This window comes from Drosophila guanche, unplaced genomic scaffold (assembly GCF_900245975.1).
Source record: "Drosophila guanche unplaced genomic scaffold, DGUA_6, whole genome shotgun sequence".
In the NCBI taxonomy this organism is placed as follows: Eukaryota; Metazoa; Arthropoda; class Insecta; order Diptera; family Drosophilidae; genus Drosophila; species Drosophila guanche.
Window position 1 is genome coordinate 10,664,435 of NW_022995743.1, and position 16,457 is coordinate 10,680,891.

At 47.4% G+C, this 16,457-nt stretch overlaps 2 protein-coding genes across 2 annotated transcripts; one reads left to right on the forward strand and one right to left on the reverse strand.

Annotated features, from left to right (window-relative positions):
- Positions 1-283: 283 nt before the first annotated feature.
- Positions 284-804, forward strand: LOC117592554. The gene is made up of 2 exons (XM_034286428.1): positions 284-402; positions 488-804. The coding sequence occupies exons 1-2, from the start codon at positions 284-286 to the stop codon at positions 717-719; spliced, it is 351 nt and encodes a 116-aa protein (XP_034142319.1). The 3' UTR covers positions 720-804.
- On the reverse strand, positions 786-3,837 carry LOC117583839. The gene is made up of 6 exons (XM_034272857.1): positions 3,622-3,837; positions 2,039-2,350; positions 1,812-1,973; positions 1,671-1,748; positions 1,468-1,611; positions 786-1,402 (listed from the first exon to the last, which is right to left on the reverse strand). The coding sequence occupies exons 1-6, from the start codon at positions 3,643-3,645 to the stop codon at positions 1,001-1,003; spliced, it is 1,122 nt and encodes a 373-aa protein (XP_034128748.1). The 5' UTR covers positions 3,646-3,837; the 3' UTR covers positions 786-1,000.
- Positions 3,838-16,457: the final 12,620 nt, after the last annotated feature.

A 16,457-nucleotide genomic window follows, 5' to 3' on the forward strand; every position in this document is an offset into this window, starting at 1 on the left:
CTGCAAACGAACCGAGAAATGGCTCTTATATAAGTGTGAATATCGCTTTGGGATTTACAACCATTTTCACCCGCAAATCAGATCGTGCCAAGTGCGGGAATTTGCAATTCATTCGTTTGATGATGGTGATGGTGATGGTACTGCTGCTTTTGGCCCGGGCGCACTGAATTTCAATTAGGGAGCAAAGCATGACAGGTAAGCTGTGAGCCATAAAATGAAGTGTAGAGATAATAGAGCTGCCATTCGATTGCGAAACATGAAAGGGGTGACTAGCGGAGACAGGATGCCCAGGCCAAACATCAAAGAAGGAGCCTTAGCCTTTCCCTTGCGACGGCTGACAGCGATGCTACTGCTCTTGTGCCTGGCTGTGAGCTGTTGCCTGGGCGGCAAGACCACCACCATGTGAGCCAATTGCATAACCACTAGCCACTAGACCACTTTCACCAAGCAACCTATCCATCCCACCTATCACCTATACCTCCTCATGACACGTTTACAGCGTGCGACATACAGACACACTGGAACCGCAGGCGGACGGCTTTTGGGCGAACAAAACCACTTGGAATGCGCGCTGGGTGAAGTATTGGCGCACCAAGAAAATCTACGAGCCAGTGTGGAAGAAGGTCTGGACACCGACCGTCCACAATGAGTGGGTGCCGCTGCCGAATGCTCCCACCGAGTGGGAGTGGGAGCAGGAGAAGGGCCACCATGCCCGCTGAGAGACTGAACCTAGCTTAGATATTATTTATGTTTTTTTAATTCGTATTTGTATTCACTTTGTTGTTAATTAAACATTTAAGTCTAGAGATAATTTAAGTCGGCGCCAAAGCAAATGGAAGGCGAAGTGGAAGTGGAAGTGGAAGTGGATGGATGGATGGCCTTAAGAGCTAGCGACTGGTTTGTAACTATTTACAAGGAGCTGGGCACGGGCTGTTGCAGGTTGCAGGTTGCAGGTGCAGTGATGCAATGGCGAATGGCTCCACTGATGCCTCCACCCTACCTACGCACCGGGAAACTTGAATTGCGAGGTGGCTGCCGGTCCGGCAGCAGCTGTCGACTTGGCCGCCTCCAGTGCTTTGGCCTGGAAATCGGCGCTGGCCACTGGCTGCAGCACCGTTGGCTTGCCTGAGGCGGAAGCGTTGGTGTCATCGCGTTTCCACACTACCTTATCCTTGCCATTAGCAGTGGCAGTGGCAGTTGGGGAGGCGACGCCTGCGGGCGCTACACCATTATCCTTGCGGTCCCAATCCCAGCCAGACTCGTGGTGATGATGATCATGGTGATGGTCGGGCGAGGGGAACCACTCGGATATGACCACAGGCTTCCAGATCTTCTTCCAGCCAGGCACCCAGATCTCCTTCCAGCCGGGCACCCAGATTTGTTTCCATGCCTCCTTCCACTCCTATTACAAAATGGGAAATCATTATTCATGCCGGGAGGATTATTTTATAGTGATCAAATTCATACCAATTTATCGGTCCAAATTTCCTTCTTTGCTGGCTTCCAGTACTGCTTCCAGGCCTCCTTCCATTCCAGTTTCTTGTCGGGCACCCAGATCTGCTTCTTGGCTGGCTTCCAAATCTTTTTCCAGTGTGACTTCCACACCACTTTCTGTAAGAGAAAGGTCTCAAAACTGTTGCAAAATGATTATGAGTAGGCTGCTGACTGACCTTCTTCCACAGATCGTGACTGGTGTACTCCCAGCCCTCGTGATCCTTGCCCAAATATTTCTCGCCGGGAATGCCAACCTGAGAATGGAAACGGAACATTAGTCGGAACTTGTCATTGTGGCATGTGCAATGGCTGTTTACCTTCACTAGTTCCGGTGTCCAGATCTGCTTGTAGTCGGGCACTTGGATGTCCTTCCAGGCTGGCACTAAAATCTCCTTCCAGTGGGGCACCCAAATTTGCTTCCATGCTGGCACCTGAATCTCCTTCCAGCCGGGAACCTTCACCCAATGTGGCTTGTAGATCTACAGAACAAAAACTCAATCAGAAAGCAGTTTCAGGTGGAACTTGATTCCTTTTCGAGGCGCACCTTCTTCCATGAGGGATTCCAGATTTGTTTCTTGGCTGGATTCCATATCTTCTTCCAGCCCTCCTTCCACGTGACCTTCTTCTTCCAATAACCAGGATCATGGTGGTGCTCGTGGTGTTCATGGTGGTGCTCCTCTATGTGATGCTCATCTATGTGATGCTCATCGATGATGTGATCGCTGAAACCACCCAAGTCGATGCGCTGCTGGGCAACGCTCTTGCTGTCCACCTGTTTGCCGGCTGCCTGTTGATCCACCACAGCCTTGCCTTGGCTGCCACCGATGGCCACAGAGAGCGCACCAAGAAGACCAAGCTGAAACAGAGAGAGAGAGAGAGAGAGAGAGAGATTTTGAAACTCCATTCGCAACAGCAATGATAATTAATTCAATATTCTTCAGACAAAAAGAAATGTGGGTCAGCGTCTGGTCAATCACCGGCTGAGAAATGTTGCATAATCTTCAATGGGTTCGCACAATGCCTGACCTGGGTCAAGACCTGGCTGATGATAGATGCGCCGCCTCATCCAGGGCAGGGCAACGACTTATTTCCCCTTTTTTTCTTTGGCGTGGCCCTTCTTTATTTGGTCAATTTGTTTTATTATGCAAATTTTACTTTATTTTTTAAACAAACATTTATTTCGTATGTTTTGTGAGTCAGTCAGTCAGCGTTGGCGTTGCGGCTGTGGCTGTGGCTGTGGCAGGGCAAATGTTGCAAGACGTCTGCCTGTATTTGGAGAATCAAACAAGGTCAGCCACACCAATCGCAGCTGGGATTTCGCAAACACCCAGTTCCTTCCCAGTTTGGATAATTTCATTTCAAAATATCCCACAACTAATCCCAATCAATTGGCGCACAAATGTCAACAAGATTCGATTATGAAATGAAAATTAGCGCCGGCAAAAATTATCTCATCGCCGTGCTCTGATAGTGCTAATTACAAGCGAATCGATCGATGATCGTGTGTCAGCTTCCTCGCCCTGCTGGGCAGAGAAAGTGACGACGGCTGGTTTCGGGCTGCAGTTGGATCATCGATCGTGAGGGAAAAGAGTCGGCGAGACTCTCTCGCGTGCCGTCCCACCAGGTAGTGCATGCACTTCATGGATAACCCAATGGATGCTAATGAAACGATCGCGAAGCGATTTCAGTTGTTGACAAAGCGCGACAAAAGTGGGAATGAGACAGCCATGGGCTAAGAAAAGCTCAACTTGTGTGGATCGTGATATTGACAAGGACAGAAGGAAAGCGAAATGTACACACATTTATCTTTAAAGGTTTTTCCTAAAAAGTATTATCTGAAAAGCAAAAGTAACCTTTATTTCCCATCCTATTTTGCTTAAACTTCTGCACTTTCTTGTGTCCTAATCCTTCCCCAATCGCTTAATCCGCAACTTGAGCAATTTACGAAGAGAAATTCACTGAACCACGATCCACTCTCCCATTTCCACTGGAAGAGCAATCTATGCAAATATAATTTGCAAATTACCGACTCAGCCCGACTCCACTATTAGTTCCACAACATCAACGGCACCCCCATTTAGAGTGTCTTCTGCCACTGTTTCCACTGTTTTGTTTTCTCGTAATTACCACAAAATGCCGCTGGATCCTCATGGCTCCCGAATACAACTGGAGATAAGGTCGAAGTGTAGCACTATCTGTGGCACTGGCTTATACCGCGGTGTAAAAGAGGGTTACGATGATCACTTGGGTTGGGTGGCGGAGCTGTTCACTGCCTTGGACAGTTTTGGGGATTCGACTGACGTGCTGAAGACTGTGGGCTTACGATTAAATACACACAGCGCAGGTGCAGCCGGCGAAATGAGAGCACCACACACAGACACACACGCACGCACTTACTCTCCGACTCTTTCAATCTCGCTCTCTCTCTTTTTCTCTCTGCGTGAAAACGAGAGTAGAAGACCTTGAATTCTGATAACGGTTTCGTGTGTAAACAACGAGGCGCACACTGAGCTGAGCTTTTGCCCGAGCTTACACACTCTCTCTCTCTCTCTCTCTCTCTCTTCGTAGCTGCAACTCTCTTGTTTTGGCGTTGAACGTGACTTTGTCTGCGGGTAGGTAAGTTCGTTTGGTGTTGTAATCGCCACAAAAAGCTTATGGCCATAAATGTTATAAATCTTAATGCCGAAAAAATTGAAAAATAAAGGCGGCCACAGCGGCATCGGTAGCCGAATTTCGGCAATGCAAATTAATAGCACGCAATGGGAAATCAAAGCAAACCAAATAAACCCTTTCCGCTCCCCCTTTCTGACCATCTTCCTGGGCAGAGATTGCGGTTGGCCGGTTTTGATTTTGATTTTTGGGAATTCTTATTGTTCAATAGTCCAAGCCGAAGGTCGTCACGTTTTGGTTTATTGTGGATATATGGGACTTGGGGATGTTTTGATATGCCAGGTGGTGTCGCATTAATTAGATGGTTTTTAATGTAATTCGATGGCTCCGACTGCGACTGCGACTGCGACCAAACTCGGTTAAGGGCAATGCTCGGGGACGTGCCTATGCGTATGGCTCCCCCCTCCGTCAATTGCATTTCTTTGTGTGCAACAATGTGGCAAGCAAGCCCCTTGGCCAACACTTGGCCGAATGGCCGCACCAATTATAGGCAATAGAAATACAAAACTTGACTCCGAACATTGCGGGCATTGCTCATATCTCATTTCATATGTCTGCTTTCCGTTTCATTTCCTGCAACATAGCAATGGGAGCGGGATCCAAATACTAGTCAAAAGGCGAAGCCACAGCCACAGATACAGCCACAGCCGCAGACATGCGGAATACCTCTTTAAATGGTTCGATTCATTTGGCCAAAAGCAAGTTAATTGCATGTTGATTTCATTTTGATTTTATCCGTTTTCTACTCTGCACTCTGCACATGAGTGTTGGCAGGGGGGGGGGAGGGAGCTAAAGCTTATGGAGCTTAAGCTGTTCCAGGTGCGTGCGCGGTCTGGTTCCGTTTCACTTAGTGGGAAGTCCAGCCAGACAAGCAGTGTGTGGGGGAGGGAGGAAGAGTTGCATAACCGTTAGGAGTATCGATTGCGGAACGAAAGGGGATACACACATGGCTATGGCTCTCCCTTAATGGCCTGCCATATATTCCCATTTCCTCTGACTGTCAGCTGCACCCTCCGCCGGGCCACAAGGAAGTGCCAAACGGGATTCACACCAACTCCAGCTCCAATCATATTAATAATCATCAAATCCAGATAGATGAAGCTTCCCCCCCCATCGACAGTGTGTGTGTGTGTCCCCCTCCAGGAAGTGCACTGCAGCTCAGTCCGAGCCGTAAACTGGAGTGCATTGAATGGTCCAAATGAAATGCGTAACCACTTGCCCATGGCGATGCGTTCCCTCTGCCGCCTTCCGTTTTGACTTCCATGTCCTACGCTGCTCGCTCCCCTGCAGCCTCGCTCTCTCCCCTGCTGACTCGCTCTCTCCCCTGCTGTCACTCTCTCTCTCTCTCTCGAACACAACACCCGCCGCATGGTCTGTTGTGGCGTTGATGTTGGACCACTTTTACTTTTCCCCCACATCTTTCGTGCTGCAGCTATTTGCAGTGTGTGTGTGTGTGTGTGTGTGTTTTTGTGTTTATTTATTTATTTATATCTCCCATGATTATTCATCTTATCGCTGGCGGTAATCGGTCAATGTGTGTGGAGCATTTAGCCAGTGGCAGTCAGTAAGGGAGTGCTTTAGCTTTTGCTTTTGCTTTTGCTTTTGGTCTGCAATTGGTTCCGGCATGAAAATTAGAGCAGCATTTGGCATGCACTTCCTAGCTCCTCCACTCTCCCTCTCTCTCTTTCCACCTTGTGTCTGCCTGATTTGAATGGCCAAAAGATTGGCACTGCGATCGCCAGATTGTGTGTGGGTTGTGCTCACATAACTCCGTCAACTTGACAAGAGTGGGCGTGGTCTCTCACATACGCTACTCACACATGTACGACACCTTTTTGGAGTGCCTGTGCGATCGTTTTCAGCCTTTTACTTCCGATTGAATTGACATTGCTTCCTGCTTGTCCACCAAAAAAATAAACAAATGCACCCGATCAAGCTGGACGTTGACAAACTCACGCACTTGCGCCTTGCGGCAAGATGTTGTTGTCGTTGGCGCCGTTGCACATCCATATAAGGCTGCGGCGCACCAGCTTGGGCGACAGCCTTCCAACAGTTTTGGAGTTTCCTTGAAACTGCACTTACAAATCTCCGCAGTGGTTAGAAATTTATGTTGCCATCACAAACAATTTCCCTCTGAAGGTCACACGCAACGGCTGGCCCAATTCGGCGGCAAAACAAAAAACTCTGGGCACGAACCCCTCATGCAATTCGTGTCCATAACAAAGCCCCGTAGCTGCATGAGTTATGTCTTTGCTATAAAGCCACTAACCAAGTGTCATTTGCATAGACATTTGTCTATGGCAGCGCCCCAAGCAAATGGTCATCCATCGCAGCTCGTACATTTGGAATCATTTAACGATCGCGTAATGAGACGCACTGGCGCCTGGAACTGCAGCGGGAAACAGCCTAAACTGGTCTTTCCAGCCAAGTTCGCTGACCCAGAGAGCCCTTCGCTGCGACGAGGGAGATGCATGAATGGGATAACCAGGAAATCTGTCACTCGGGGCGGGATCTGCAAACTACCTGGCGTTAAGTGGGTGTAGCATATCTGTTCGATTAGCTGCTAAACGTCGGATGGCTGCGGCTGTTGCTGCGGCTGCCTCAGTCAGTCGGTCAACTGCAGTCACGCCTGGCAATTGGCTGGCACATGCAAACGAATTTCGACGCGGATTGCATAATTATACAACTTTCTGCGTCTGCGTCAGAGTCTGCAGCAGCAACAGCAGCAGCGGCGGCTCACAACTCCACGTTTGTGACAATCAATTGCGTTTCCGTTTTTACAAATTTTCCAGTTTTTTTGGCTGCACCCAAAAGTCAAAGAAAAGGTTCAAAAAGGAGTCAGCAGATGCACCCGGGTAGAGTATCTTTTGCAGCATAAAATGTACTCCAAAACGAAAGGGGTTTAAGCAGATTTAACGTGGTCTTTGTCATTGTTTTTATTAAAACTTTGATTTTGAAGTGCCGCTCCCTAACGTCCTATTATGGAACTATCCACTGTCTACACGTAATTTGACATTTAATAAAACAGGTGGCGGCCTCTATTGGAAGTCTAGCGCAGCACTCAGCAATAACGCGTTGCAGGAGTCTGGCAGCGCCGTGAACTGCCCCTCGAGACGCGCGCAAAACTTATTGCGTTCAAAAATAATTTAATTCAAATTGCAAATTTCCTACTACCATTCATAATCACGAAAAAAAAACAGAAGATATTGATTGATTGAGCTTGTGTGATAATGTGCAAAATATGATTCATTTTTAATGCTTTGAGTGCTGCCAGTCCCACTGTGGACCCACCCAGCGAGCAATGGTAATGCAAACAGAATGCGAGCATGGAAATTGAATGGGGGAACGCGTGGACGCCCATCGGGGACTGGGTGTGTCCTGTCCTGTCCTGTCCTGTAGCCGCAACGAAGCGAAAAGTTCAACAGGCTGCTCCACTAAATCAACAAAAACAAAACCGCAGAGTGGCCCGATAAGCGCCGCACCACCCCCAGCCAGCTGGAGGTGGAGCTCCTGGGGTGGAGTGGAGGGTGCAGACAGGAAGCCAAGTGACCCGCATAGGACTCTGAGACGACACACCAGCAAAGCAAACAAATGGCTCACATTAAAATGAACGGCAACGGAAATATTAGCGAAAATGTTGAAAATTTGTGTACAGCAGCAGAGAGAGCAGCAGCAGCAGCAGCAGCAGCAGAAACACGGACATGGATCCGGATACAGCGAGGAGTGGGGAGTGGGGAGAGTGGGGAGAGTGGGGGTGGAACCCCGGGGACACTTAACAGGCTTCGTCGCTGCGCTGGCGTCGTTTGTTGCTATTTGGCCAGACCAAACAAACGGAGAAGGGGCGACTGGAATGGGCCCGTGTCCTGGCCAGTGACTGGGAGCCGGGCGGGGGGGGTTGGTTGCAGTCCTAAAACTGGATATGGGTTGACAACTGAACTGCCAGTTGTGGCTCTAGCTTTCCTTGTTCCGTGCTGTAGTCAGTCTCCGGCCGAATGCACGTTGAACATGCAAGGAAAGGAAAGGCTGCCGCTGCGATTAGGGGCGTGCTCCCCCCGTAGACCATAACTGAAAAACTGTGTTCGAAATTAGCTTTCTTGGGAGCCGAAACTATGTCAACGTTGTGGGCGCTGAACTAAATTGGGAGCGGGCAGGGCTAGGGATCGTTTAAATAAAACGATTGCCGCTGCCGGTTGTCATGCAACTCCGCATGGGCATGTCTTGGGCAAATCGGCATTCATGGCTCTATCAATCCTCATAACAGATACAATCTGCCCATTAAGCCACTTATGCCAGCAGCCTGTCGGCTGTGAAACTCTTGGAACTTACAGGGGGCAGCCATCAAGCTTTTCTAGATGGGAATTATCCTAGGTCTGTGACTGCAAAGTACACAAATCGTTATCAAGTTCATTACTTAGCTGATTAGACAGGAGTTAGTCACAGCAACTGAAGACTGGGCCAGAGACTTCAACTTGAGGAGGTTGCAAGTTAACAAAGGAACTTAAAGCAATTGAAAATATATGGGTTGCGGCTAGTTCAAGTTTATCTGCCACTCATTTGCCTGTCCTACTTTACTGCCTTTTGTTTGCTTTGAGTTCCACTCAAGGCACATCTTTTAATAGTTTCTCTAGGCAAACAAATACCAAAATATTTAAATGAAATGAAAACCGAACATAAATCAGTTGACAAATGACAAATTGTTGTTGGTTTCTTGCTGTTCTCAACGGGGAAATGGCATGCCAGATTGCGAAACGTTCACTTAATTGAGACTGGGGAACTCTAGTAAGTAGGATCCATGGGCACACAGAAAACCTACTCTACAGCTGTTCTCCATGTGATTGATGGATCCGCGCAGTCTCACCTCAGTGCATTTGTATGAGGGGGAAGTAGAATCGATCCCAATCCATGGACATATACATCCACGATGGCCTCCCAGTTAAGAATCTGTTGCTGTTGTTGCTGTTTGTGTGTTTGTCTGATCTGGCGATGGTCTTCTTTTCTATTTTTGAAACAACAAACAAATTATGAGCATGAGAGTGGGAGCACACGTTTCGTTTCCCATAGACAGGGCCATACATCGTCATATATCGTGGCATCTAGAGAGAGAGATTGCCCAAGTATTTTGTGATTTTTCTTAATCATCATAAATTTGAGTTAGTTTCAGCCCCGAAACAGAGAGAGAGAGAGAGAGAGAGAGAGAACCTTTGGCAGTTGAACAAGCACGGAAACATCAATAAATTAGAAATGTTTAACCCAACATTGTTGGGTGGGTGTTGGGCGCTGCGGGGGCCCACAACTTATTGTCTGAAGGAAGGCATTGCTGGATTTCAAGCAGCTGCCCTGAGGTGTGGCCTCTGCCTGGGCAGAGGGTTGTAAGTATTCGCGGATGATTCACGGATGCTGCGCAGAAATCAGAAAGCAGCCCCCGTCCAAGGGGTTGCTAAGTCAATTGCACAAAATGGAGTTGAAGCCATTTTTGTTGGGGCTTTCAGCGCGAGTGTGCCCTAAGCATGTGGTGCCAACTGATATGCATCATCGCACGCCACACCGCTGCCAGCAACGCCCCGTGACCACTGTCACTGACCAACGCCCCCCCGCTGCCAATTAACGTAATTAAATGATGCGTAGGGAGTCGGAGTCCGCACTTGGAGTACTCTGCGCACACCAGCGCACCCATGTCCGTGTATCTTATCCTGTCCTTCTGGTTAATTAAGTCGGGACGACATGAAATTAATGTTTCAATTGGGAGTTGACAGGGCTGCAGTCAGTCAGTTAATTGGAGCACACAGCAAAGTCCGTGACCCACGGAAGCCCCACAAGCCACAAGTTTGTGTATAAAGCCACAGAAAGTACCCAAAAAATGTATATGGAAACCCGATGCGATGCGACATGTCATCCGTCGGAGCAGCCCGAGCCTGTCATCGACTAAACAAAAGGCAGCGATTCAGCGATTCAGCGATTCAACGATTTCCTCACAGGCACGCTATGACGCTCTTCCCGTAATTTCCCCAAGGACCCGCACCATGTGGCTGAGTTTCTCACATTTGACCCCAATTTCACTTTCATTTGGCACGCCCACGCCACAAGAACCAACCAAAAATTATGCTAATCAGCGCACTGGGCAACATCTCAGGGCAGTAAGTACCGCTTAATGACCGTTATTTGCTAGCCTTGCTCTTTGTGCAGTTTGCCATTATACTCCCTCTCACTCTCTCCACCTTTAATTAAACTAATTACAACATTTAACAGCTGAAAAGTGCTGCGTTGACGTCTTCACCACAGCGCTGGCTCTCTTCTCTATCTGCATCCCTTTCTTGCGCTCGTCGCTCTGAGCGTGGTGAATAAGTGATTGCTCCTCCCCACAGCGAGCGTGTAAATTCACCTCGAGCTGGGGGAATGTAAACTAAACTCTGGCTTTATGTGGCTTCCGTTTTCTACTTTTAATGATGCCGCAACAAATATTACTCTGCACAACAAATATTAAGCCGAAAATGTGTAATCAATTAGGCAGCTTCCCACCTGCCAGCCAGGGATTAGCATAAGTACATATCGGGCTCCAACATCGGCAATTTCCATGGAACACTCGGAACACACAGGGTCAACAGCTTGAGCCAAGGCTACGCCGCACTTCTCCCAGAAGGAGCAGGCGGTCCCCCCGAATATGCAAAACAAAACGCGCGACAAACGAAATAAATTCAAATGCGTTTTCGGTGGATCGTAAATGTATGCCAGCACCAAAATTAATTACAGGCAATAACGTAATTCCTGCCAAGGGCTGGCTGGCTGGCTGGCTGGCTGGCTGTGCTTTTTGTGGCCCTTTGTGGCCAAGGGTTGGGGGATGGAAAGACACACACAAAATGTATTTGGCCAAAATGGAGGAAAGGAAGCAATGAATGCGACGCGGCAAAACAGAGAAAAAATACTCGTAAATGCGACATACTTTTGGGCGCTACGGCGGGCAGGTAAAACAATTGCGTGTATCTGGGCGATTAACATGATATGCGGAAATTTTTCTGTATTGCCAGCCAGCAGCAACACAAACAAATGCAAAAATACTCGTAAATGTTACTGCCTGCCCCCCCCCGGCCCCCGTCCCAGCGGGTATCTGCGCAGGCGCCAGCAGAGCCATGCCCGCAGCGGCGCCTGTCCGAGCACTCGTCATCGTTTTTAGTTTTTGCGAATACAAAATTATATTACTGGCCCCCTGCCCTGCCTGGAGTCCTGTGCCCTGGGAAAGAGACTTCGTGCCCGGACATGCGGCAGTCTGACATTCAGTTGCCGCCGGTCGGTCCTCCTGGCTGCCAGTAAACCAACCAAAGTGAGTCCAAGGAAAACACACAAGTTGCCGGTTGGGAAATCACAAATCCCTGCATAAATATCACGACAAATTCACGACACAAATTGCTGCCAAATTATGCCAAGAGAAAAGAACGGAGCCCGCGGGAACCATTTTTCAACAGAGATCATTCCATCCAACAAACAATGTGACAATGTGACAATGTGACAATGTGACAATGTGACAAGAGCCGCACCCCAACCAAACAACACTTGCAAATAAACCTAAAATAAACTCGAAACAACAAAGAATTCCGTGCTCAAACGAAACAAATACCAAAACCTAATCTCCGCTAATAAATTGTCAACAAAAATAATATTTCCAACTGAAGAATTCAACAGCAACAAAAAATCATCTAAAATAGAAACAACACAAGGGGCGGAACAATTTTCTCATGGCAAACGGCTCTAGGCTCTGCCGCTTCCTGCCACACAATTCCAGCCAACGGTCGGGGTGGACCGGTGGAGGTGAGTAAGTTTTCTGATAGAAATAAATTTCACATTTTCTTGTCTCACTTTTAATTTGCCTCAACGATTAAAGCCTCCGTGTGGGCGTTGTGCGTGGCGTTGTTCTGCAGACTATTCCCAGAATTTAGATACACCCAGAAAGAGCATCCTTGATGTCAGTTTTGTGAGTGTATTTCAAGTCTTCGTCTACCGTCAGTCAGTGCGTGAATCTCTCCTGCCCCACGCTTGTTTTCATTTCATAAATGCCAACAAAAAACATTTATTAACCCAAAAGTTCCAAAAGTTTAATGTCTGCGCGAGTATTTTTAGCCCAGTTAACGTGGCAGGGGGAAACGAGCTGTTTGTGGTCGCCGCAACATGCGATCAGGTGAGGGAGGAGAGAGCCCATCAAAGAATTGTGCAGTTTTATGAATCGTATAAAATTAATTACTCTCCGCATCACTATTGTATCTGCATTGAATCTATATTTATCGGCCACTGACTTGCTCCATGACTAAATCAAATGCATATCAAAGAGACACAATCTCATTAGTCTTATCGCAGTGGCATCCCCGTCCGCTTCGAACCGGTTCTGTATTAGTCTCAGCGTCAGGTGTTTGCTCGTCTGTCCAATATATTTTTACATAAAGGCAAATCGAGAGCTATAATCAAATAAAATAAAACAGAAATCAAAATGAAGAAAACCAAATACCAATCCAAATCCAAATCCAAATAGAAAGAGCAGCAGAGGGAGAGGAAAAGACACAACTAATGTCAATAAATTAAGTCAACAAAAGTGACCAACAAAAGCGGTCCGCTATATAAAAGAAATAAAAGANATATAAGAGAGATAAAAGAGACAACGGGGAGGGGGGAAGGGGGGGGGGGGGGGGGGGGGGGGGGAGATTTGGAAACGGGTTCTTGTCTCTCCTCCTCTTTCTGTTTCATTTGATATTCTTCTGCTAAGAGACTCGCTCAGAGACAATGAAAATTAAACCTCAATTTGGATTCAAAACGGTTCGAATTCAGATTTTGTGCTCAATGTAGCTGGGCAGCTGTAGCTGTGCTGTGGCTGTGGCTGTGATTTACATTTTGTGGATTTCACCTGTATCAAACGTTTTTCTGGCTTTCCATAATTTATTCTAATTGCCGGTCCGAATGGCCACGCAGCAGCTGCAACACTCGCTGTGTGGCAGGGGGGCAGCAGCTCGAAATATTTAACCATTTTAGTTCGTAGCTGATTTCCGTCTTGCCGATTGATTACCAATTCTGCTCATAATTCATCTGGGGAATACCATTCCAAGTGGCCACTTGGGTTCCAATTTAAATAGCGCAGAGCTACGCACACTTATGGGCAGTATTTTAATTGATGTTCAGTCAAATTTGTTGTCACATTCTGCAGTCCAGCAATGATACTTATTTATGGCCACAAAGCACGTGCTGTAGGTACTGGGAGAACTCTCTCCATCCCGCTCTCCTGCTGTACTTCTCTTTGTTAACACATTTTCCTGGCTGTTGGTTTTGTTAGAGTTAAAAGTTATGTGTCTATGCTGAATAAATTATTGTGACTTTCACGGCCCAAGGCCCGAAGGCGTCAGCATTTACAGCGTCACACACAAATGATTAATAACTTGCATGGCCATAATTCTTGTGCCTCATGGCAGCACGAAAGACCCGCAGATACACACACACACACACACACACAGGCAGACAGCAACCAGCCCCGAAAAGGCGGCCAGCTATTCAATATTTTTGTTCATTATTCTCACAAGTGCAAGCCCGAAGCCCGAAGCCCGAAGCCAGAAGCCAATGAACCGCAGAGAAAAGAGAGGAACAACAACTGGTTGACAGCTGCAGTTATAGTTAACAGCTACATCTGTAGATACATCTATCTATAGATACAGATACAGATACAGATACAGATACGGATACATGTGTAGCTATAACTGTCAATTGTTGTTCTGTAACTCCAAGCAGCCATCACATCTGGTCTGCCTGTCTGTTTGTGAAAGTGAAACCCCACAAGTGCCCCACCTCAGCCCTCAGCAAAGTTAATACGAGTCATGATGGGGTGTTGGACAGGGTGGGGGGACATGGGGGTGGGGTACATAATTGAGTTAGCCAAATGCCGTAGCAAAAGTTTTCGAAAGTTGCGAGTCTATCAATCTAATGACGATCCCATTAAAGCATTTACTATTCATTTCATATTCCAATTGGATCATATGACAATTTGTGACAATCGGCTTAATCAATTCAGACAATTAGCTCCAACAACAGCAACTGTCTGGAGCGGGGGGAAACTTTCTTCTTGGTAGATTCGGAACGGCCTCGCATGCTCCCAATCTTTGTGGACCGCAACCAATCCAATTGGAAATGGAGCTCAGGTGTGTGTGCTCTGGCTCCCCCTCCAGCTGAATGCGATTCAATATCGTTTTATTGCCCAAGTTCCCTATAATTTGATGTCTAACGCTGCTGCTGCTGCTGCTGCTGCCTAAAATGCAATTGGGGCTCCATTTCTTTTATGGCACTGCAATTGCATTGAATTGAATCTTAATTATTGGCCAGTCAAGCAGCAACTATAAAACCCAACGATGGCCTCCCCCCATGCCTAGCACCAAGCTGGCCAACGGCAGTGACTCGCTTAGAATTGATTACCAATTCCACTCATTTACCATAAATACAGCAGTGCGGCAGGGGAAGGGTGTCGTCTCCCTCCACCGTCTCGCCCCACTCTGTTCGTATGTTAAACGCGTAGATTTTGTATTCAGAAACTGACCAAGGGGCCTGCATACGCAATTTATAACGAGGCGAGGTGGGGCGCATGGAGTTGAATGGAAATGGGTCTACCCACACCCCACGAACACCCAGCCAGTGAGCCCTTCCCCCCTGCATACCTTCGATCTAATAAAATCAACAGACGGAACCCAAATACCCAGCTGAAACATTGAGGCCAGGCCAGACCAGGCCAGAGGCGGTTCTCTGCTCTGCTTCATGAAAGCATTCAAACCGAGTGGAGACTAAAGTCCTAGAGCTTCCTCAAAGCCCATATGCCATTCCATTCCTAGGGTAGAGCATTCTGCTGATTCAGTATTCCGCGGTTTGGAAATGTATTTTAAACTCGCGTCACCGAAATAATTGATATGCCAACAAAGACAGAGAAAGGCAGAGAGGGACTATGTTAGAGCGAATGGAATAGTTCAATGAAATGTTAAATGTTTTCGCACCGGGATCTGGGATCAGTGCATTAAGTCGCCTGTCGTTGCATCGCATTAGGCAGCAACGCCAAGTGGAGAGTGTGGAGAGAGTGGAGAGTGTGGAGTGAGTGGAGAGAGTGGTGTTCGCTCTCTGCCAGTGACTCGTATTTCCGTTCCCGCATTGAGCATGTTATTCGGCTAAAGAGCACCCAAAAAATAACTTTTTTTTTTGTTCACTTGCCAAGAGAGAGAGAGCAGGCGAAGGACGGGAAAAGAGCAGGGATGGAGAGTAAAAGGAAAGGAAGACAAGACCCTCGCGACGAGTCACATTTCAAAATTGACACTTCAAACGTTGCGTTGCCAAGTTTTCCCTTTTGGTCTAGGGTATGTCAGCTATGCCAACTGCATAGATACTGAAAGTTTCTCCCTGCCCATCGACACTTTGGTGGCACCGAAAAAAAAGACCCAAAACAATTAACGCGCAGATAACGCGGCGTAAGAGCCATTTGCTGGTGTCCGTCCCCCATCCACATTCACATTCACATTCACATCGAACTACTTAAATGCTTTAGTTTTCATTTCATCTGAGAGAAAAATCACAGCACACGAAGAGGCAGACACAGAAGGCAGCCAGAAGTGTAGAGGAAGATGGTGGCACAATGTGGCAGGGGCAGCCGCCAGTTCAATGACCAACTCTTGGGTCGCTTTCAGCTTTCATCAATGGTTGCGCTACATTGGCCACAAGGCAGCAGCGCCAGCGACAGTGGCGTTGAGGCGACGCTCTGATAGATACAGATACAGATACAGATACAGATACATGCTCATCAGCTTCAGCTTCAGCTTCAGATTCAGGCTGCTTGACGTTTTTCTATGGCTTGCCATGGGTGGAAGACGGAGCAGCAGCAGCAGCAGCAGCAGCGCTCGCAGGAGAATAAATGTCACACGCAGTCGCCACATTTAGTTCAATTGCATTACAAAAGGCAGCAACAGCAACAGCAACAGCACACAGATATACATTTATAAAAAGATACAAGACCAAATCAAACCAACAGCAAAACTAAAGAAGAAAACTAAAAAAAATCACTCAAAGCAGCGCTGACTGGCAGCGCAACACAAACAATTTCAACAGTTGACATTCTATTGAAAAGTATTTCGGAAATTGTAACGCTGAATGTATTGTATCTTCCCCTATCCCATCTCACATCTCCCATCTCCCATCTCCCATCTAGAATATTTGCAAACGTAGCCAAGGCGTCAGCCCATACAATGGCAGAGCAAAATACCTTTCGGCTTGAATCACTCACTGCTGCGACTTGTATC